Genomic DNA, 22,354 nt, shown 5'->3' with positions numbered 1-22,354 from the left:
TCACAGGCAGATGCTCCTCTGTCCTTGCCTCTGTGACTCTCCTGTCACAGTGCATCCAACCGGGTCAGGGCGATGCTGGCTGGACCTGGAGCAGGAGACTGCACACACCCTCCCTGCCTCAGGAACGTGTGCATCCCACAGGGTGGGAGCTCAGGGGAGTCCAGGATAGCCCACTTAGATGTCTCTGTGCCTCGCTCCACCTCTCAGAGGCAAGGCCTGGGGAGCTTGGTTCTGGGTGCCCCTGTATACCTAGTTTCACATCCCACCCCCACCACCTCCTGGACAACAGGTAATGCTGGCAGGAAAAGGCTCCACAGGCCTAGCCTACGACACTGCTGGACAGGTGGCCCTCAGGCCAACACAGCCAGCAGACTAAGAACTGCCAGCAATCCAGACCCTACTTCCTAGTGCAGGCTACTTCCTCCTGTCCCATGAAGTCCCCCTGGAAAGCAGCTCTGGATTCACCACTGAGCCCTGGTGAAGCCCCAACACCAGTCTCCACTTGGCCCAAAGGGCAGAGCAAGCCGAGGGCACGCATGTGCACTGTGATGTGCCACACGTGAGCAGGTGGAGCCTCTCCCACAAGAAGCCTGGGCTTCACATGCCCTCCCACTGCTGCGGGAGGGAAGGCACACATGCAGAAGTGGCTTATAGTGCTGTGTCCAGCAGGCCACCAGAAGGGGACAGAGGCTGTGTCCTAGCCCACTGGGCCTGGCCCTGGGAAAGGGCACACCCCACCCAAGTTTGGCTCTCCAACAGCAGCATCCAAAAGGCTGACTGTTGGCCAGACCCAGAGAGGAAGGAGGCTGGGGACTGGCAGGCCTGGGGAGACAGTGCGTGGGCTGCCAGGACGGGCAAGGGCCTGTGCCCTCAGAAATGCCCACATTTGTCCCAGGGCATCCACTCCGCTGTGACCCTCACAAACATAGTGTCAGATACTAGGCTTCTGCAGTGGCCATGGTAACAGGGACAGCATGGACACCCCTGGCTCTTGGCATGGCTTGAAGCCTGAGCCCCAAAAGCAAGGGCCAAAGGCGACATGTCCAGAAGGCTGGAAGGTGGGGACCCAGCGGCCCCAGGCATGGCTGGCCATGGGACCTGGCTGGGGAAGGAGCACTGCTGAGCCCTCCATCAGCCTGGACGCGAGCTCTGCACTTAGCTGCAGGACAACCCCAGAAGACATGCTGGCTCCCGCGCCTCTATCCTCCACTGAAGACAGCTCTCTTAGCCAAAGGCAGCCATAGTGGGCACTGGAGAGGGGCTGGGGCCACGTCCCTCGGTGGAGCTCGCTGCTCCTGGACGGTGGCCTTTCTTTGCAGCCTTCTGTCTGGACCTGCTGGTGCTCCTCTGCTCGGCAGCTGCCCCCACCTGCATCTCTGCAAAGTGAGTGTCCTCACTCGTTTCTTCCTGGGCCCAGAGGACCTGGGGAGGTGGAGACAGCAGTCTTTTCTGCTGCTGACCACAGTCTGGCATGGGCAGGGATGCCCTGTCCCACCCTCCACCATGGTGCCCTGCAGATGCTCCTCCTTGGAGTAGCCTCAGTGCCCCATTCTGCAGAATGAGGAGGAATGCGGGGAGCAGGAGTGGGGGCTGCCTCCCCAGGGGGACACCAGGGACCCCTGGTGGGCAGGACAGGCATCTCCACCTGGTAGCCCTCACCAGCAGCTCCACCTGGCGGACTGGGGTCCTTGTTGGGAGGAGGCAGGCAAAGGCCAGGCTCCACCTGCTCTCCACCAGCCCTGTTCTCTTTCCGTGGTGCCAGTCCCCACTTGACCCAGTATCCGTCCAGAAGCTGACCCAACACTGTGATGTAGAAAGGCTCTTTAAACTATGAGGTGGGAGACAAAAGAGCTGGCACCCTATGACCAGCCAGCAGTTCACCAGGCTCATGGGTCCCTCATGAGGCAGGGACCTCCAGGTATGGTACGGGGTCAGAGAAGGGGCCCGGCCGGGCCCAGTAGTCCAGTGCTCGCACACGGTAGGAGCCAGAAACAGCAGCTGTGTCTGGAGACACAAAGGTACATGTGTTATTGAGCATGTGTCCACCTGAACCCACCCCGAGTCCCCGAAACCCCCTGCCCCACGGCACCCAGTGGTGTGCTGAAACCCAGGGCAGTGGGTGTTGGGTGTACCTGGGCTGAACACAAAGAGATTAAAAGTGGATGGCCTCCTGCTGACCGGGGTGTATACCTCACCATCCAGGGAGAACTGGATCTCATAAGTCCACAGGCACCTGGGGAGGTTGGGGTCAGGGTGGCCCCTGAGGTCTGAGTGGGCAGGGTAGGGTGTGTCCACAGCCCTCCAGCCCCTTACTGGCATCTCCCCAGTCCAGCACCCTGGGCATTCTTCCTACAGGGACAGGCCACAGTAGCTGAGGGGAGAGGACAACGGCCCAGCTATGGCTCTCAGTGTCCCCTGCAGGGGCCCAGCCAGCTCTCCAAGACAGGTGAGCGGTCCAGGGTGGCTGTGTGCAGGGGAGTGCATGTGCGATGGGGGCCGTTGAAGGGCAGAGGACAGGCCATTGGGTCTGCCTTGCGGAGGGCATTGGGAGCTCTGCAGGGGGAAGACCAGGTGGGCCTCTGCAGGGCAACACTGAGGAGGGGCAGTGGCCCCAGTCACGCACTTGGAGCCCACGCGCTCATCTGACCAGACCAGAGCCAGCTGCCCTCGGGTCAAGGGCAGGACACGGAGGCGGGTGACCTGCGGGGAGAGAGGGGCTATGGCAGGGTGTGGAGGGAGTGGGCAGCTGCTGGAGGGGCAGGGGTGTCACTTGCCTGGCCAGGAGGCTTCTCGGGGCGCGCACACACGTGCACCAGAAGGAGCGAAGGCAGCGCAAGCTCAGGATGCAGCGTCAGGCTGCCGCCGACCGGGAAGGGGCGCGGCTCTGCAACCACAGGGTCCTGGGGACAACAGAGGGGCCCAGGTGAGAGAAGCCCCCCTGACCACAGGTCTCGGCGACACCCAGGGCCCACAGACCTCAGCTAAGCGCATGCGGCGGAACTGCTCCGCAGAGGGGAAGACCGGCCGGCCCATGCGCTGCCACTCGCTGTGGGGGCTGCAGAGACGGTTGTCCAGGTGGTACATGACGTAGAGGAGCCCTGCGGGCGGGACACTGGGGCTCATCTCACCTGCCACGCCCCCTCCAGCCTGCCCTCCCTGGGCCCCGCTCACCTGGGTGGGGAGGAACCCCATACAAGCGCAGGGTCACGCGGATGCTGCGGCTGGGGTGGGCGCGGGTGTCATCGCTTGCATAGACCAGCATGGTGGCACGCCAGGCATCAGTGGGGCCCTTAGGGTGGTGGGCACTGGCCAGGACGCCCACTGTGTGGTTGCTGTCCAGCACCACCCTGTGTCGGGACACCTCTGCCCAGAGCTGCTCTCCATCTACAGGGCCCAGGGTGGGGGTGTGGGGCTGTCACCATGTGCCTTCCCACCATGTGCTCCTCCTCTTGCTGTCCTCACACCTCTCGGCCATAGAACCAGAGGGGATGGGGGCAGAAACTTAGGATGACTAAGCCCCAAGACATAGGCACAGCAGGAAGTGTGCTTCCCATGCCTCAGGGCCTTTGTACAGGACACTCCTGGCCCTGGAAGATACCCTAACTAGGTAAAGCCTGGGTCAGGGGCTCAGGGCCTTCTCTGGCCTTACCCATCTCAGAGGGAACATGCCAGGGGGCAGGTCTGTTTCCAGTCTGACCGAACACACACAGGAGCAACAAGGAGAGCTCACCCAGCAGGGCCAGCAGCCCCATGGCTGTGAGAACTGGCTTGCGCAGCAGCTGCACGTGGGGCGGGTGGGTGTTGTTCACCTGGAAGCGGGCAGTCAGCGTGCGCTGGGAGAAGGGGTGTGGGTGGTAGCTCAGGAAAGCGTTGTCATTGCTCAGGAGAGCATAGTGGACTGGGGAGCTGGCGTTGGCGACCAGCAGGTTCTGGTGCTGGGCGATGACCTGCGGGGGCCCAGGACAGCAGGGTCGTGGAGGGCCACCTGCTCACCCCACCCTGGAAGGTCAGCTGGCTGGCCTGGTGGACTCGGCAGCTACAGGGTGGGCCCACCTTCACCACCATGGCTGCGTAGGTCACGTCGGCCCTCCACGGCTGTGGCTGTGACCAGCCCACCAGCGGGTCTGCCTCGTCGTTGTAGATGGGGGTGTCCTTGAACGTGGGGAAGAGCTGCTGGATCTGCTGCACGGTGGACACCTCCTGCTCCAGGATGCCGATGGAGCTGCCTTTGCCCTGCGGCAGCACCAGCCTCAGCACCGCAGCCGGCGAGCCTGGCTGAGGGGGGCTGGGCACAGCACACACCTTCTTGTGCAGGGAGATATAGTCCAGACGCACGCCCATCTCGCCAGTGAAGAAGTTGGTGCCGTTGGCACAGTGCCCCAGGAGGCTCCAGCAGAGCGGGGACCGCGGGGGTGGGTGGAAGGAGTCGCCGGGGCCACCCAGCCGTAGGGCAGGGCTGGCAGCCCTCAGACCCTCAGAGCAGGCATCATAGTAGTTCAGGAAGCCTGGAGCCCGTGGGTCCAGGGGTCAGGAGGGTCTGTGGGCACAGGGCCCCCTTCAAGCCCGCCCCACATGGTGGGACCGCAGCAAGCCACACACCTTGAGTGGTCATGGACACGTTGTCAAAATCCTTGTGGTCTGGCTCATTCCATGTCTCGAAGTTCCACTTAGAAACCTGCGCTAGTCCGTACCTACCTGCAGAGTGTCCACCTCCATCCAGAGAGTGTGAGTGCCACCCGCCTCCCAGGGGTCCCCAGGACTGGAGATCTGGAGCGATTGAAGGTGAGCCCCCACCCCAGGAAGCCCAGGAGCCGTGATAGGAGGGGGGCCTGGGTGAAGGGGAAGGAGAGTCTCAGGGCCCCAGGGCATGCCCTCCCACACACCTATGTATCTCCTGGCCAGGAGAGAGACCAGGTCCCTCCACTTCACCACCTGCAGCTTGTCCTCAAAGTCACTGAAGCGTCCTGAAGGGCTTCCCATCAGCTCAAAGCCTGAGACACAGCAGGCAGCTGCCCCACTGCCTGCATAGTTCCAGCAGCCCACCCAGTCCCAAGGCAGCCCAGGCCACCACTGCCAGGGAGGACCCAGGGTGTCTGCAGGGGGCTTGTCCCTGCTCACCAGGCAGCAGCTGGTTCTCTTGGAGGAGGTCCAGATACCCGTCCAGGTGGGTGAAGTTGTAGCTCAGGCCCTGCCCGGCCGACCCCTTGCTGAAGGAGAGGAGGTGCTGGGGACAGCCATGCATCTGGCAGCCCTGGGCTGGAACCACTGCCGCTCCCAGGCAGGGAGGGAACGATAAGGTGCCAGGCTGAACGTGGCTCCAGGGTGCCCATGCCCGTCCCTCTGGAACACCAACACTGTGGAAGCCTATCATCCACAGCCTGGTATCAACCAGGGTCCTCATGTGTCCAAGCCTTTCAGAAATGGGAGCCTGGGGTGGAGGGGCAGGAAGCCGGACAGGAGCCACACAACAGGACTGGGGGGGGGGGCGTCCTGAGGATGGCTGGCCTGGAGCAGAGGACTGGTACAGTGCCAGGCAGAACCTGGTTCTCAGCACCTCCTGGAGGCAAGGGCCCCACATTTGGCACCCTCACCATCCTCCCATCCTCCCAAGAAGCAACTGAATGGGCAGGTCAGGAAGGTGGAGGGTCTCCCCACACCCTCAGTCCAGACGGATTCCCAAGGGCTCAGGTTCAAGAGGGACGGGTATCATCAGACAACCATGTGGTTCTTTAATAGGCTGTCAGATGTTTGTTGGAGGGGATGTGACAGGAGTGGGAGCGAAGGGGGCAAAGGGTCAAGAGAGAGGACCTCTCAGAGTAACATCAAAGGCCTGCCAGGTGACAGGACACGCCAGTGATGTACACACATGCAAAGGCCCTGAGGTAGGCGTGAGCTCATGGTAGGGGCTCAGGCAGAATGAGGGGGTCTTGTGCCCATGTGAGGATGGGACATTGATGGACTGAAGTTGGAGCCCTGGCAGAGTTCTGAGCAGAGCATCACAGGGACATTTTGGAAGGGTCCCTGTGGCAGTGAATTGGAGTCAGAGCAGGAGCCAGAGACTGGCTAGAGGGCTGCAGGGGCTCCCAGCAAGAGGAGGGGTGCCCAGCTGGGCAGTGGCTTGGAAGCCCATGGGAAGGGGCTAGAGCAGATGGGCTTCCAGGGAGTGGGTGGGGTGAGGTTTCTAACAGCAGCTTGGAGGAGCAGGATGAGTCTGCAGGAAACTGGTCTGGGTTTGGTGGTGGAAAACTGGCAGCCTGAGCGGGGCCTAGGTAAGGGTGCTGGTGCTCAGGGGTCTGGGGCCAGCTGGGGGCCTGCTCAGTAAAGAGTTAGGAGAGCCAGCCAAGGCCTGCCACTGTCCAACCCAGGCACTAGTCCTCCCCCTGGGAGTCCACTGCAGCCTCTAGCCAAGGTCCAAGGGTTAGGGTTAGGGTCCAGGTCCCAGGACGTGTGCCCCCAGAGGGCCTGCAAGACAGCTCTGATTTGTCTGGGATGGGATGGCAGGCAGGTGAGGTCACCATGGTAGACCCTGCAGTCTGGCTTGACCACTGACAGATGAGTCACAGCTTAGTGATGACCCCTGCCCAGCAGGTGGGGACAGCACCCCTTCTTCAGGTTCCCAGCGTATCCTTCCCCCCTCCCGCACACCCTGGAGCAGAGCCTGGGCCCAGTCCTCGGTCCACAGGCCCAGCTCCTGGGGCTCCCTCTGCTGGATCTGCTGCGCCCACTCCACCTCAGCGCTCTCAGACAAGGGTCACAGTCAGTAGCAAATAAATGAAACGTTACAAGCACTTGGATAAAGATCAATGCGCGGTCTCTGACAGCGACCGGTTCCAAAGTCCTGGAGGTAATGAGGGGACACAGTCACAGGCTGCCGTTTTCTCTGCAGATCTCCGCGGCCATAACCCCACCTAGCGCCCACTCCAGGGACGGGCCGGAGGGTCTAATGGCCCTAGCAGCCAGGGATGCAGGATGCCAAGATGGCCCCAGCGGCTGCCCCAGACCCAACCCCAGGGACCTGTCCTGTGGCCCCACTTTCGGTGGGTCAGTCTCCCTCTGCCTTAGCCCCCACTGTGACAGGATTCCAGAGGCCTAGACTCGGGAAGGGACTAGGCCGGCGAATGGTGAGGTCCACCCCAAAACTCCCCTGCAGAGCCAGCTGGGGCCAGGAAGCGAGAGGCCCCTCTACAGGGCCAGGCCCCGCGGGACCGCGCCGAGCCTCACAAGGGCCCATTCACCGCGCTGGTGCCCGTTGGGCCCCAGGCCCCCGCCCCTGGCCGAGCGCGTGCGCCGCTAGAACGCAGCCGCTGCGGCGCGGTGAGTGCACGCGGCTGGGGTGACGGCGGGCGGCCCGGGTGGGCTAGGCGGGTGCGCGAGGTGACACGGCCGGGGAAGCGTGCACGGGGGCGCGCATGCACTGGGGCGTCCGCACGGTGGAGGGGTGAGCGGGCCGGGCCGCGCGTTTTGGGGGGTGGGCGGCCTGCAGGGGGTGCATGCAGCGGGGGTCGATGAGCGGGCGGGTCCGCGCGTGCGGCGAGGGTCAGGGCAGTGAGCTCGTCCGCCCGTGCCTCCGCTGAGGGTGGGATGGCAGCGTGGGAGAGACGCGCAGGGTGGGCAGCGGCCGCGCGCCCTGAGGGTGGGGAACGGGGCGGAGCCGGGCCGCGCTCCCGGCGTGGGAAAGAGGCCGCCCCAGCTCGGAGGCGGGGAGAACCTGCATCTCTGCCCCGCTGGGGTCTTCTGAACCCCGCTGCACGCTTAAAGGATAAAACGAAGGAAATCACGGGGCCGCACTGGACGAGATAGGCAGGCAGCGGGGTCCCGGCGGACTGAAGGCGCCGGACCACAAGTCGCTGCCCTGAGTGGGCCCAGCAGAGAGCGAGGGAGCCTGTGGCTCATGGGCGCGCTGCGGGTGGGGAGTGGTCCTGACCTCAACACAGAGAAACCGCGGCTGGGGGCTGGGAGCCCTAAGTCCCAAGGGTCCTACTATTCTCTCGCCTGGAGGTGTGACCACAGTTGCATCTCCCCTGCGGAGACACCCATACCAGGCAGGGCAGGCGGGAGCCCTGAAACCTGTCAGCCAGACCACAGAGTGGGGAGGGGCTGCCCCTACACTGTTCTGTACTGCCCAGGAGACAACCCCCACCTTGCCCTGTGGACCCAGGATCCATCCTGCCAACTCCAGGGAGACCCCAGGAAAGTGACTCAGCCCTGGTGGTCTCCTGAGTAGTTCTTCACTGCCCCTCCAGGGGTAACTGGGCAGATGAGAGTTTTATGACGCCCAGTAGCTGCCTTCTGGACAGCAGAAGGGTCCCTTATCTGCCTCAGAAGGCATGCTGCGATTCACCCCCATCACACCCACTGGAAGCCACACTCCCAACCACTGGGCAAACAGTGGGCCCCTCAGGACTGGGGTCCAGGAGGAGGAAGGCCGAACCCCTGCAGAGGCCCAGCAGAGCCAGGGGAGATGGTGGGGTCCTGGGCAGGGTCCTCCAGCAGCAGCAATCAGATCTGGAGAGGGCATGGGTGGGGGCTATGGTAACAAAGGTGGGGTATCCAGCTTAACCTCATCTCCCACTCAGGCTTCCTTCCACCCACCTAATTCCACACCCACTTAGTCCCCAGACAGGGCTGCTGGTCTTCCCTGGCCAGGCCCATGACATCAGGAAGCAGAGCTTGGCTTTCAGGACGAGGTTCCAGGGTGGGCCCTGGTTGGGAGCTGCCTCCCCCTGGGGCTCTGCTCCCCACCTCAACATCTTACTGTCTCCTCCTGGGGGAGGAGCCCAGGATCCCAGCTGGTGTTACAAGACATGTGTTGGTCCTAATTCCCTGGGAAAGAGAGAGAGGGCTGGTGGCTTCACTGTGCCCAGAGCCACGCAGGCACAGCAGGCCAGGCCAACTGCACCTCCCAGTCCCACTGGAGGAGCCGACCACAATCTGTGGGGCCTCCCTGCAGGATGGAAGAGCACCTAGCCCCCGCAGCCCCAGAGCCAAGCCTCCTGACGCATAGCGACGTCCCCGTGAGTCCACTCCTATCCAGATGGGGCCTGGGGTTCTGAAAAGTCACTGTAGAGACAGCCACCCACCTTAGTTCCTTCACTTTGGGCCACTCCTGAGTACTTGGTTTAATCCCTTCTAAGGGGCCACTAATCTTCAGACCAGCCCTACAAAGCAGGTGCTGTTGGTCCCACCCTGTTTCAGAGGAGAGGGTGAGCTGCATGGGGACCAGGAGCCCACCCACAGTAACACATAGGACCCCCTCTGGCAAGAGCCAGAAGGCACACCTTTCACAGAGGCACACCTTTCATAGGAGTACATGTGTGCACACACCAGCAGCCTGGGTCTGGTTTCCTCACAGGGACCCAGGACAGAGGTTGGGGACATGGTCACACTGTGCCCAGTTGGCTGTTGTGCCTCCCCTGTTCCAGCTTGGACCAGGCCAGGCTCCCAACAGAGTGGATAACATCTAGCAACTGGACAGGGGCCTTGCCTCCCCACCCGCCAGGGGTGCTGTGCTCGCCTCTGGCCAGGTCTGAGACACTGGGCACCCTGCTCCAGCCACTCATCCCACCCCTCCCAGCAGGGTGGCTGCCCCCAAGAAGGTGGTGGTCACTGGAGGCCCCTACAACTATAATCATGTGTGAGGCTCCGATTACAGTCTGACTCTCGGGATTGGCTCACTGGATCAGCACTCAGGTAGCACTGGCCGGGGGAAACCCATGACTCAGCTCTCTTTGGGGTAAATAATTGAACTGCAGGTCCGCCGACACACACAGTGCTTCTCACAGGTCAGCCTCAGACCCGCTGTCCCAGAGGGCTTGGAGGGCCAGCCGGCCAGCAAGCCTCAGCCCCTCCATATTCTGAGGGCCACCAAGCCTGTGGGCACCACCAGGTAAGAATCGTCCCTGCACCTGACCACCTGACACGGCAGAGGCACTGGACAGCCAGGAAGGAGCAGGGAAGCTTGGCTCCCGCAGTTTCCTTGAGAGACTGGGGCGCAAGACAAGAGCATTTGCAGTCCTGTTCTGTATGCCTGGGCCCTAGGCACCTGCGTAAGCACTGAGATGCCAGAGACCCCTGTGGCAGGGGCTTGGGAGGAAGGACTCACTGCTCTCACTGTTGCTGGGGACCGTGTGGCCTGCCAGGCTAGGACCACCTCCCCACTCTCCCCAGAGGCTGCCCAGGGCCAGCCATAGCAGTGGCTCCTCACAGGTGCCTTGGTGCCCTGGGCTCTGAGGGCCAGAGAGTATTTGCTTAAGATTGCCATGAAGGGGATTTTGAAAACAGGTACTTTGGAGCCTGAGGAGGACAGGCCCAAGGTCGCAACTGTGGTCAGTGTGGCCTCTAAGCTCCGCCCCTGATACCCTGCACTTTCGCTCACCCAGGCAGGTCAGAAGGTGCAGGGATGGCCAGGCCAGCTGTTTGCAGAGTGGCACGCTGGCTGGGCAGGGAGACAGATGCCAGCTGCCTCAACTCGGTCCCAGCTGGCCTGGAGGGTCTCTAAGCACTTTCTCTGACCCTGGGGGACTGTTGGAGAGACAGGTGGGAGAGGCACAGATCTGGGTCCCTGGCATCCATGAGGCCCTCTGCCCCACTATTCTGTGTTGTCCACTGTAGAGTGGTGATGGTCTGGGTGTGAGTATGGGGTGGACAGCAGGGCTCTTCACCAAACCATGGACCAAGGGAAGTAGCGAGGGCAGCTGAGCCACATCTGCCGCTGACACCCTTGGGCCTGAGGCCTGTGTGTGCAGGTGGAGGCCCTTTCCCTCTCCCTTGGGGAGGACCTTGAGGATGCTTTGGGGTGGATTTCGGGCAAGAACTGCAGAGCCCACAGGCCAGGCAAGCCTGGACAGAACGTCTCTGGGCAATTTCCGAGATCATCCGGCTCACAGGAGGCACGTGGCTTGTTGCCCACATCTCTCCAGAAACAGGGTGTGGGAGCTGAGGCCCAGCATCCCTCCATCCAGGGCCTGCTGTTGGCAGGCAACCCCTGCCCTCTGCCCGGTGGACCCCCAGCACCAGCTGGGCGCTGGCTCCTGGATCCATGAGGGGACTAAGACCCTGACCACTTCGACTCTCCCTTGCAGGTTGGTCTGTGGTGCCAGGTGCTGCAGGATGGAGGCATCCCCTGAGTCCCCGCAGCAGGGCAGGGGGCTGGTGCTAGTCCGCCGGCAGCCCCCTGCGCAGAAGGGTCCACTGGAGAGGCTGAAGGCCAGGCTGTGGCAGAGCTGCACCTGCAGTGTGCCACGAGCCTGGGCGCTGGTGCAGAGCCTGGTGCCCGCCACACGCTGGCTGCGTGAGTACCGTCCACGGGAGGATCTGGCGGGCGACGTCATGTCGGGCTTGGTCATCGGCATCATCCTGGTGCCACAGGCCATTGCCTACTCCCTGCTGGCCGGGCTGCAGCCCATCTACAGCCTGTACACATCCTTCTTTGCCAACCTCATCTACTTCCTCATGGGCACCTCACGCCACGTCAACGTGGGCATCTTCAGCCTGCTGTGCCTCATGGTGGGGCAGGTTGTGGACCGCGAGCTCCAGCTGGCTGGCTTCGACCCCTCCCAGGACGGCCTGGGGCCTCAGGGCAACAGCAGCACCCTCAACAGCTCCACCACCTCCCTGGTGCTGGGGCCACCAGGCTGCGGGCGGGACTGCCACGCCATCCGTGTCGCCACCGCCCTCACGCTTGTGGCTGGCATCTACCAGGTGAGGAGCTGCATGGGAGGCAGGGCTGGCTGGTTCAGCTGCTCCTGCTCAGGGGCTTGCTGCCCACCACCACGGAAGGCCATGGGGAAGTACAGGTCAGGACCAGAGAGGTTCCCTCACCTTGAGGCCAGGGCCTCCTGGAGGGCAAGGCAAGGGCAGAGGTGGGCACACAGGGTGACCCATGCCTAGGACCCCAGGGGCTGTGGATGCAGACAGGAGGGGCCTGAGCAGCTGGCCTGGCCAGCGGCAGCTTGAGTGGGGCTGCTGGGCCAAGCCTGGCTGTAGCTGAGACAGCTGGGCCGCAGCCCCACGGCCTCCTGGGGTTTCCTGTCCCAGGTGAGCTTGGGTGGGGATGCTTCCCATGGCCTCCCCACCCCCATTTGCCCCTTCCCAGGCTGTCTGCCTGGTCCCTCCTGTGGTCCCTTCCCTGCCTGGGAGGGGGCGGGCTGTGCCTGGGCAGGACACAGAAGGAAGGGGCTGCCTTCTGACACCAGAGCCGTGACCCCTGAACAAGTCTAGTTCCAGTAGCAGCAGGTGAGACATGACACCCACAGTCACCTGTTGACACGCAACACCACGTGTGTCAGGTCTGCTGGCATGCGCCTGTCCAGATCACAGGGGCCAAAGGAGGGTCCCACTCTGGAAGCCAGCAGGTCACAGGCTGCGCCAGCCACAGACAGGCAGCGAGGTCTCTGCCTGGGCCTTCCGTGCTGACTGCACTCTGTCCACAGGTCCTCATGGGCGTCCTTAGGCTGGGCTTCGTGTCCACCTACCTCTCTCAGCCCTTGCTCGACGGCTTTGCCATGGGGGCCTCCGTGACGATCCTGACCTCGCAGCTCAGGCACATGCTGGGTGTGCGGGTGCCCCGGCACCAGGGCCCAGGCATGGTGATCAGCACGTGGCTGAGCCTGCTGCGCAGCCTGGCGCAGGCCAACCTGTGTGACGTGGCCACCAGCGCCGTGTGCCTGGCAGTGCTTCTGGCAGCTAAAGAACTTTCAGACCGCTGCCGGCACCGCCTGAAGGTGCCGCTGCCCACGGAGCTGCTGGTCATCGTGGTGGCCACACTGGTCTCCCACTTTGGGCAGCTCCACAGGCGCTTTGGCTCCAGCGTGGCGGGCGACATCCCCACTGGCTTTGTGGCCCCACAGGCACCAGACCCCAGGTTGATGCAGCGTGTGGCGCTGGACGCAGTGTCCCTGGCCCTGGTGGGCTCGGCCTTCTCCATCTCGCTGGCGGAAATGTTTGCCCGCAGCCATGGCTACTCCGTCCGCGCCAACCAGGAGCTCCTGGCCGTGGGCTGCTGCAACGTGCTGCCCGCCTTCTTCCACTGCTTTGCCACCAGCGCAGCGCTCTCCAAGAGCCTGGTGAAGACAGCCACCGGCTGCCGGACACAGCTCTCCAGTGTGGTCAGTGCTGCTGTGGTGCTGCTGGTGCTGCTGGTGCTGGCCCCACTGTTCTGGGACCTGCAGCGGAGCGTGCTGGCCTGCATCATCGTCGTCAGCCTGCGGGGAGCTCTGCGCAAGGTGAGGGGCCTCCCACGGCTGTGGCGGCTGAGCCCAGCAGATGCGCTGGTGTGGGTGGCCACTGCGGCCACCTGCGTGCTAGTCACCACTGAGGCCGGGCTGCTCGCTGGGGTGCTCCTCTCGCTGCTCAGCCTGGCAGGCCGCACACAGCGCCCTCGGGCGGCCCTGCTGGCCCGCATTGGGGACTCGGCCTTCTACGAGGATGCCACGGAGTTCGAGGGCCTTGTGCCTCAGCCTGGGGTGCAGGTGTTCCGCTTTGCAGGGCCACTCTACTATGCCAACAAGGACTTCTTCCTGCGGTCACTCTACAGCCTTACTGGGCTGGATGCGGGGCGCTCAGCTGCCACAAGGAGGGAGCCAGGCTCAGAGATGGGGGCTGGAGAGGGAGAGCCAGTTGATGGCAAGGACCTGGGTTCAATGACCAGCAGGGCCAGGCTGGTGCCCATGGTGACTGGCTTCCACACGGTGGTCATTGACTGTGCCCCACTGCTGTTCCTGGATGTGGCTGGCATGGCCACACTGAAGGACCTGCGCCGTGATTATTGGGCCCTAGGGGTCACCCTGCTTCTGGCCTGTTGCAACCCCTCAGTGAGGGATGCTCTGAAGAGAGGGGGCTTCCTGGGTGAGGACCAGGGCCCCGAGGATGAGCAGCTGTTCCCCAGCGTGCACAGCGCTGTGGAGGCCGCCCGTGCCCGCCGTGGGGAGCTCGTGGTTCCTGACTCTGCCCTCTAGCAGGGCCAGGGTCTTCTGGCATCCACTCCCCCCATCAGCCATCACTGAGTTCCTTCTCCAGGAGCCTGCCAAGGGCTAGAGTCACCCAAGGATGCAATCTTGGGCCACCTCTGCCACGGAGAAGCCAGGGAACCTCAACTGAAAAGGGAAAGGGCAGCACTCGAACACACATGAGAACCCCACACGCTCGGCCTAAAACCTGTGCTGCCAGCAACACACACGGACCCTCGGCCCAAACCCAGACCATGCCCAGTCTGACACTCTATGTCAGATTCCCACCAATGGTGTGGCCTTCAGGGCGTCAAAAGGACACCCCAGCCCTGGGCCTACCCAGCCCCTGCCTCACAGGGAGGAGCTGGACAAGGGACCATGGGCACCAGGGCCTATTTCTGGAAGGCCACCATACCCAAGTGCTCTTCACACCTGGTGCTCACCTCTGGCCAAGATTTGCATGGCTGGTCCAGTGTCAGGGACACGGTGGGAGAGCGACCTTGGTCCAGCCCTCAGGTGCATTGTCCCCGCACAGTTCTGCCAGTGGCCACGCAGCCTGGAGCACCTGTCCTCACCAGAACCAGGTGCAGCAAATGCAGCCAGATACTAACCTCCAAAGTGACTTCCAGGGCGAACCCAGCTAGGCCCCTTCCAGGGATCCAGGGCCTCTGGGCACACGGTGGGCTTCCAGCATTACCAGCCAGGATGTCCCCCTCCTGCCTTCCCCAGTGGAGGCTCTGACAGAAGGCCTCTGCAGGGCTATGTGTCTTCAGAACAGCCCCCAGCTCTGTTCCCCATGATGCCATTCCCCGCTGCCCTGCACTGTCCTCCACAGCTGGCCCACAAGACCAGGCCTACCTCTTCAGTGTCTCTGTCAGGTGGGCTCTGGCCAGCAGTCCAGTAGGCCTGCCCCAGCATCACCCACCTGGCTGTGATGAGGTCCAGCAGCCAATGTGTCCGGACTTGCTTGATGCCACCATGAGGGACAGCACCCACGTAGGCAAGGTTGAGCTGCTGGTCCCAGCTGAGGTCGTAGTGAGCAGCCTGCTCATGTGGCAGTGGGGGACTGGGGATAGGACAAGGTACTCTGTGTTCACCCTGGGGGCTACAGTGGAGCAGCCTCCATACATCTGGCCCTGCCTGCCCAGGCCCGCCCAGTAGACATGGTGCCGGTGCGTCCAGCCAGTGATAAAATGACCCCTCCACCAGGAATGCCATGTGGTCTTGTCCTGGTGGGCTGGGAGCTCCCACAGGACACTCGCCCTGCCAGACAGGGAAGGGTCTCAGCTCTCCAAGGAGGATGCTGGTATCACCCAGGGGTGGGAGTCAGCCCCCAAACCGCTGGGCTGCCCTTTTGGGAAGTCAGGAAGAGGGCATCCTGAGCCCACAGCCTACTCCTGGGGCCACAGGGAAAGCTCAGGGCTGGCCGCAGATATCCAGCACAGAGAGTACCCATTCAGTAAAGCCCCGTACACCCCAAACTTGGAGTGGAGGGGAGAGGAGAGAAGACCCCCACCTGAGCCACAGAGGAAGTAGCTTGGTGGGTCCTGACTCCCTCGGGCCCACAGTGTGAAGGGCCGCGAGCCCGAGGGTTTCCCTAGATGCGACAGGGGGCCTCAGCAGCTAGGTGGGCGCCTGCTCTGGGGGCCTCCCCGGCCTCAGCGGCCCGCGCGGGGTGGCTCACCAGAAGCCCGTGCTCCTCCAGAAGTGCCGCAGGGGCCGCAGCGTGCGCGCCGCGTCCACGCGCACCAGGTGCGGGGCCTCGGCCAGGGCGGCGGCCAGGAGGGTGGCCAGGACCGCGAGCCGCGCGGCGCGGGGGCTCATGGCCGCAGGCGCCGGCCGCTCCCCACCGGCAGGACCAGAGGGTCAGACCAGCCGTTCCGCGGGCGGGGGACACCCACGTGACCGCCGCGGCGGAGGCCGAGGGCGGGGCCTCGCGGCCTGGAGGGGCGGCGGCTGGAGGCCCTCTTCCTGGAGCACTACGCAGGTCCCCTGGGTCCTGGCGGAACCCGGCCTGGCGACCCCGCATGGCTGTGAGGGCGGTGGCCTTGGGAGAGCGTCTCAGGAATGCTCGGCGGGTGGCCCCAGAGCGACTGGGTCCCAGAGCAGGGCCGGGGCTGCGTGAAGTGGTCAGGGCGAGGCGACACTCAGGACTGGCCCACGGCGAGGCCTGAGGGATTGGAGGTGGGCGTGAGAAGGATTCAGAGGGGCACCGGAACAGGTGTGGCCAGAGGCAGGGTGGCTGCTTCTAATGGACAGCTGATGACCGGCTGATGTCCTGGAGAGGTGAGCTCAGAGGTGCGTCAAGCTTCAGATCCGAAGTTTGGACACCAGCAGGTAGGCTATAGCCACGGGCGTCAGCAGTCAGGTGTCATGACCGGGTGAAAACCCCTCCCTGCCCCCTTCCCCAGACAGCGGAGCTCATGCCCGGAGCCCGCCAAGGTCACAGTTCTGGACGGAGATTCTAGATCTTGGGTCACCAGGACAGCTGTAAAGGGAGATGGAGAAAAGGGACGTGGGGCAGAGCAGGTGCCGGGAAGGGATGGATCCTGGGGTGAAGCACATCCCTGGCAGGGAGCTCAGGGCACAGCTGGGGCAGGCCTACTGGGCAGACAGGTCTGGAGAGCTGACCTAGAGGCAGAGGGGCACCGAGACTGTGGCCAGACGTTGAGAGCATGGAGAAGAGAGAGGCGTCCCACCAGAGTCCTGGGCAGATGCCAGGTAGAGCGTCAGCCACACAGGCCTGGGTTCCCAGCACTTGGGAAGCTGAGGCAGGATTGCAAGTTCTAGGCCAGCCTTAGAAATTTAGCAAGATCCATCTCAAAAAAAAAAAAAAAAAGGAGGAGGAGGAGGAGGAGGAGGACACGTTGACAGTGACTGGGGTGTAGATCAGGGGTAACACACCCCTGGGTTCAATCCCTAGTACTGGGGGGGAAAAGCTAAGCAGTAACTCATGTGAAACTTAAGCCTCTGAAGCAGAAAGTACATGTGCCGGGCAGAATCCATCAGAGGTGACTCTCACCTGGACCTATTGTAGCAGAACTGGAAACCAAGAAAGTTCGCAGCAAGATTTTAAGAGGAACCAGAAGAAAAGTTCAGGTCACCTGCAGAGGAAGGCCATTGACTGACAGTGGCGCAGGAGACAGGGACAGTGGGGGCAGGAAGCCAGGACCGCTGCACGGTGGTGGGAGAACCACAGGAGTGGGGTGCTGGGGCACAATGCAGCTCACCAGCCCGCGGTCCAGGAGCTGGGAGCTTGATCCTCAGGGTGCTGATGTGGGAGGTGGGACCTGGCAGAGGTGGATCCCAGATGCTGGGGCGCTGCCCTCCCCAGGGATTGTGGGATCGCAATGTCTCTAGCTTCTTGTCTTGAGATGTGATCTCTCACTCCCACAGGCATCCCTGCCATCTGCCAGGGGGCTCTCACCAGAGCCAGTGTCATGCTGCTTCACAGCCTCCAAATATAGGAGCTAAATAAACCTCTTTTCTTTATAAAGCTACTGAGCTTTGGGCATTTCATTGTAGTCACATAAAATGGACTAATGGGGGATGGGTTGGATCAATATACTTGGAGATGGAAGAACACTGGCAGTTTCCCCAAGATGCCTGTACCCAGGGTATTTCTGAGGCAGGTTATGCAGCATGAAAGTTTCCCCACAAGAGTAGCCTGATACATGTAGCAATCCAAGGGAACATTGTATAAAACAATGGAAGGAAGGAAGGAAGGCTTAGAAACAGAATCTGAATACCCAGACAGCAGCAGCGGAAGGAGGGATTAAAGTTCTGGGAACTGTTTTTTTTATTTGGCAGGAGGAGGTTAACATATTTTTAACACTGGATCCTCTTAAAATTTCAAGGTAAGATGTCATAATTAGCCATTTAAAAGAGAAAAAACAATGTATAAATTCCAAAACATCAAGGGAGGAAAATAAAATACAAAAATCAATTCTAAAAACCCCTTTAAATTAAAAAACTGAAAGGCCTGAAAGAGGCGGAGAGGGAAGTGCAGCAGGCAGCCCGCATGGACACGGGCTGAACCGTGTGAAACTGTAAAACAGACTCACGAGCATCAAAGAACTGAGCTAGCAGCCAGGAATCCGGGTGAAAACCCAAGTGGGCAGGGCGGAGTGTCTTCTGAGCAGGGCTTACAAGCAGGGATCTGACAACGCCGGCTTGGGGAGGAGACTCCAGCGTGGCCAGGCAGGGCCAGTGTTCGCACCCGGGCTCCAGCTCCCGAGCGGGTGTGAGAAGAAGCTGTGTGGAGCTTGGGCAGCTTCACGGGGACCCCAGGACGGAAGTCAGAGCTGGGGCAAGGGCCACACGTTAAAGCAAAGGTGAACAGAAGAGAACTGGCCTGGCAGGGACTGAAGTCCACCCTGGATCACCTCCACCCTGTGTGAATCAAATGACCTGCCGCCCAGCCATCTGCCAGGAGAAAAGCAGGTACCTGCAGAAATGTGGGGCCACAAAGTCCTTGATGCATGTGCTGAGACAGGTCCCCAATAAGGCATGGGTGGCTGCACAGGGCCTCACTGAACAGTTCGCCCCCGAGAGTGTGTGCCGTAGGGGCTCTGAAATGCCAGCCTCAAAGGCTCTGGTCAGGGCTGTGGACAGACTGCTCTAGTTCTTTCCAGATCATGCTCAAGTGTTTACAGGTGAAGGGTCGTGATGTCTGTATCCAAAATGGCTCTGAAAACGAAAACAGAAAACAATGATATTGTCACATATAAAGAGTAAGATATATGGGCACCATGCGTACCCCTGTGATCCCTGGCTCAGGAGGCTGAGGCAGGAGGATCGCAAGACCAACCTAGTGAGACCCTAAGCAACTCACCAAGACCCTGTCTCTAAACAAAATGTATTTTTTAAAGGGCTGGGGATGTGCCTCAGTGGATAAGAACCCCTGGGTTCCACCCCCAGTTCCAGTCCCACCAAAAAAAAAAAAAAAAATGCATCGAAAACAGTTGACCTAGGAGAAAAATATGCAAATTTTCTATTTTACATTTTTCAACCTGGAAATATTGAAAAAATCCATAAGTACCTCAAGAAGACTTACTCAAAACTTGTTGAATCACACAATTTAAATTGATCTGTTTTATTGTATGTAAGTCATATCTCAACAACTGGGTCAAAAATGTAATGGGTTGGTTTAACTGCAGTTTACACCTAAAAAGAAGAAGAACTAGAAGATAGAGCACAGGTTAAATTCACACTAAACAGAAAAATAGGGGAGACTACAGAACAAACACAGGGAGAAGGTCCAACTCAGTTTCCCCACCTGGAAACGAGGCAGAGCGGAGCAGAAACAGTGCTGCACGTGTTCCAGCAGCGAGGAAGGGAACTGTGGTGGTAACTGACCGCTCAAGACCCAGGCCACGGGTCAGGGGGTGCTGCAGAGGCCCAACCGGGAAGACAGCAGAATCCCATCAGCCCAGGATGTAAGAGCCAAGGCCAAAACCAAGGGTATATAAGAAGCTGCCAGAGACCTTCCACTTTTAGGGCCCAGCAGTGAAGGGACACTGGCCTTTCAGCAGAAGTACCGACTAGCAGATCGTGGGAGACTTATGCTGCCTAGAGTAGGCCAACAGTGAGCGGAAATCAAAACCCAGCAGAAACATTCTCCAGGCAGGGTGGGGTGGCAAGCACTTGCAGTCCCAGCTCCGGAGGCTGAGGCAGGAGGATGGCAAGTTCAAGCCCAGCTTGGGCAATTTAGTGAGACTGTCGCAAACTACAGTGTCCCCCCGCCCCCCCTCCAAAAAAAGGTCAAACAGAAACATTTTAGAGAAACTCCAAGGTTTGCCACCATCAACTTCCAGTTAAGGAAGCAATGTACTTCATGCAGAAGGGAAAAACCCCAGGAGGCTCGGGTGCAGGAGGAAGGGAGGCCCAGAAGGCTTGCAGAGGCAGTGCAAGTCTGACACGAGTCCGGTGCGAACCCAGCTGTGGGACCTCTCCCGGGACCTGGAGCATCCACTGGACAAGAGAGGTGTTGATGCCGACCACTGAGGGCACAGCCTGTGCTGGTGCTGGACCCAGGCCATGGCCCGTGTGGTGCAGGGACTGTGCAGGTGTAGCTGCATTATGAGATTCTCCTGGATTATCCCGTGGGCCTGGAAGGGGCAGCCAGGGAGGCATGGCTTACGAGAAGTGCTGGACAGCCTTAGAGAACTCTCCTGAGGTTGGCAGCTGGGCTGACCAGATCCAGTTCAGTGGACTCAGAGTGAAGGTCCTGGGGAAGGGAAGGGGCAGGTCCTGGCAGGGTCTCACACTGCAGCCTCTGGGACACAGAGACACGGCATTTTGGTTTATGTTTGGGATATTCATAAGGCAGAGGTTCCCAGTGTTCTACACCCCAAGGGAGATGACCTTTGTGGCCCAGCAGTTCTAACATGAGTGAAATGGGCTGTGTGCTGGCCAGAGCCTCCTCTCCACTACGACTGCCTGGAGTTGGCTGGGTATGGGCTTCCTGGCCCTGTAGAAAGGCAAGGACTGGACAGGGGAGGCCCTGCTGGCTCCCTGTCTTAGGGAGGGCTGTCCATGGGCAGTGGTATGTGGAGGGTCAGGTCTGGGTCTTTCAGAACTTCTGTCCCCAGGAGCCCAGCAGATGGTTTCTGAGGCCCCACCACAGGACTAAGAAGGGCAGTCTTGCCCAGGGGCTCCAGAGGTGGGGAGGGGCCACTGCCACAGTGGGGGCTCCTCAGGCTCTGAAGGGGGCACCTGTTGGCTTCAAGAGTGAAATTGGAAATGTGGAATCGTTGCCAGCAGAACCCACAGAGAACAGAGGAGGTGGGCTGGAGTGTCTGAAAAGAGAAGGGCCTGGGACCAGTCTCTGGGGGAGGTCCTGGGGGTCTCACGGCGCCCATCCCTGGAGAAGGGGAGAGTCTGGCTCCTGTGAGGGTGAGTGTGGCAGGAGCGGCAGGTGGGGGTCAGGGCTTGGGAAGGTGCACCCTGTTCCCCTCAGGCAGAGCTGGCTGTGGCCAAGGGGGCGTGGCCAGGAGGAGTTGAGTGGATTGGACTCACTGGGAGCTGGGCTACAACCTGAGGCTGCAGTGCCCACCAGAAGGCCCTTGGGCTTCCAGATGGAGGGTCAGGAGGACGGGCTCCTGAGTACTCCCTGTGGACCTCAGGTCTGTTTTCTTTCCACTCGGCCCACTCTCTCTGCCTCGGCCTTTAGCTCCAGGGTGGGGTGTTCAGTCCTGGGGTGGGGGAGGGACAGCCACTGATGCTCTGGGACTTCTTCAGAACCAGCGCCTTTCTGTTCGTTCCCCCTTCTCCCTAAACAGAATCTGACGCACATCTCTAGGGTGAGTCTCCCCACTGTCCTACTTATATCTGCTGCATGCCCGTGCTCCTGTGGTCTTGATGCTCTGGCCTTTGAGGCCTTGGTCCTGGACAGCCCTTGCCCACCCCAGGCTGACTGATTCCTAGACAGCAATGTAACTCCCCCTTGATGCGCAGGCTGACCAATCGGGAGCCACAGAGGCTCCTTCACCAGACCTCCCACCACGCACACTTCCCTGCCCTGAGAACCCTGGGTCAGGTGCACAGAGGACTGCCCTACGGCCCAGGCCCCAGGTCCCCCACTCACTCAGTGCTCCTACCATGCCTCAGCCACTTCTTCCTGAGAAGCCATGGTGCAGACCCTGGGCCCACCTCCGGCCTTCTGCCCTGGCCAATATGAGGCATGGTGTCCTCACCCTTGGGAACAGAGCTGCAGGTCTTCTAGGGCAGCTGTCGGCATGTGTGCCTGGCTATGCTGCTTAGCACCCACTCTGGATGGCATCTTAGGATGCAGGGCTGGCTGCTGGGTTTGAAGGTGGGCCAGGGCACAACTCTGGGAGAAGACATGGACAGGTGTCTTCGCCTCTGCAGGGAGCTGATCCTGAAGCACAGGTGCTGAAGGAGTGTGCCCACCACCCTTGACGAGGCCTGCAGAGGTGTGGGGATGGCAGGGCACCAGTGAAGAAGAGCCAAGGTCCACAGGGGGTCCACTCATGGGATGCCTCAGTCACATGGCCTCGGGACTCTGTAAAACTCACTAAATCAGGAGGGTGATGGTGTGTAGCTCAGTAGTAGAGCACCCGTGCGTTTGTCTCCTGAACCAAAATATAAAAATAAAAAACATTTAATTTGTTGTAATTTATTCTCTTGTTCTGAATAGACATGTACCTGATTTTATAATAATTTATCTGCATTTTTTCTTGAGGAGAGCTGTAGACGGCCCACACCTGGACAGGCTCCAGCAGTGTTCCACCCTGGTTGCCTCCTCCTGTACAGCAGGTGGGTCGTGGGAAAGGTCAAAGCAGGGACCCAGCCCCACCTCACATGACACCCAGCTGGCTCTGAGACATGAAAACCAGCATCATCAGAAGCCACCTCAAGGGCTGGGGTGTGGCTCGGTGGCAGAG

The 22,354-nt window shown here is 61.0% G+C and overlaps 2 protein-coding genes across 7 annotated transcripts; one reads left to right on the top strand and one right to left on the bottom strand.

Moving 5' to 3' along the window:
- Window positions 1-1,808: 1,808 nt before the first annotated feature.
- IDUA (alpha-L-iduronidase) lies at window positions 1,809-16,152 on the bottom strand. Of its 3 annotated transcripts, XM_081303117.1 has the most exons (14): window positions 15,631-16,149; window positions 14,872-15,012; window positions 5,119-5,207; window positions 4,884-4,991; window positions 4,600-4,695; window positions 4,303-4,505; window positions 4,054-4,233; window positions 3,731-3,947; window positions 3,172-3,384; window positions 2,977-3,098; window positions 2,775-2,900; window positions 2,624-2,700; window positions 2,133-2,233; window positions 1,809-2,004 (listed from the first exon to the last, which is right to left on the bottom strand). In XM_081303117.1, exons 1-14 carry the CDS (start codon window positions 15,768-15,770, stop codon window positions 1,898-1,900), a joined length of 1,920 nt encoding a protein of 639 aa, XP_081159243.1. In that variant the 5' UTR covers window positions 15,771-16,149; the 3' UTR covers window positions 1,809-1,897. The 3 variants fall into 3 exon arrangements, 2 of the variants coding, with proteins under 2 accessions (XP_081159243.1, XP_081159244.1); XR_014023177.1 differs by lacking the exon at window positions 2,624-2,700 and having other exon boundaries at window positions 15,631-16,151; XM_081303118.1 differs by lacking the exons at window positions 1,809-2,004; window positions 2,133-2,233 and adding an exon at window positions 2,391-2,479 and having other exon boundaries at window positions 2,511-2,700; window positions 15,631-16,152.
- Window positions 2,330-14,093, top strand: SLC26A1 (solute carrier family 26 member 1). Of its 4 annotated transcripts, none has more exons than XM_081303115.1 (4): window positions 2,330-2,446; window positions 9,783-9,886; window positions 11,082-11,700; window positions 12,432-14,093. In XM_081303115.1, the coding sequence occupies exons 1-4, from the start codon at window positions 2,399-2,401 to the stop codon at window positions 13,953-13,955; spliced, it is 2,295 nt and encodes a 764-aa protein (XP_081159241.1). In that variant the 5' UTR covers window positions 2,330-2,398; the 3' UTR covers window positions 13,956-14,093. The 4 variants fall into 4 exon arrangements, with proteins under 4 accessions (XP_081159241.1, XP_081159242.1, XP_081159240.1 ...); XM_081303116.1 differs by lacking the exon at window positions 2,330-2,446 and adding an exon at window positions 7,030-9,690; XM_081303114.1 differs by lacking the exon at window positions 2,330-2,446 and adding an exon at window positions 7,030-9,690 and having other exon boundaries at window positions 9,783-11,700.
- Window positions 16,153-22,354: the final 6,202 nt, after the last annotated feature.

Source organism: Spermophilus citellus, assembly GCF_964194105.1.
Source record: "Spermophilus citellus genome assembly, chromosome: 8".
Classification (NCBI taxonomy): Eukaryota; Metazoa; Chordata; class Mammalia; order Rodentia; family Sciuridae; genus Spermophilus; species Spermophilus citellus.
This window is presented reverse-complemented; position numbering and strand designations above follow the sequence as displayed.

Excerpts from the sequence above, each read along its gene's own strand:
- SLC26A1 (XM_081303114.1), top strand. The coding sequence starts at position 10,786 with ATGCTTTGGGGTGGATTTCGGGCAAGAACTGCAGAGCCCACAGGCCAG. Across the intron at positions 11,701-12,431 it reads TTGTGGCTGGCATCTACCAG|GTCCTCATGGGCGTCCTTAG; the intron begins GTGAGGAGCTGC and ends CTCTGTCCACAG.
- IDUA (XM_081303117.1), bottom strand. The coding sequence starts at position 15,770 with ATGAGCCCCCGCGCCGCGCGGCTCGCGGTCCTGGCCACCCTCCTGGCC. Across the intron at positions 5,208-14,871 it reads CTGGACCTCATCACAGCCAG|CAAGGGGTCGGCCGGGCAGG; the intron begins GTGGGTGATGCT and ends CCTCTCCTTCAG. Across the intron at positions 2,234-2,623 it reads GATGAGCGCGTGGGCTCCAA|GTGCCTGTGGACTTATGAGA; the intron begins GTGCGTGACTGG and ends CAACCTCCCCAG.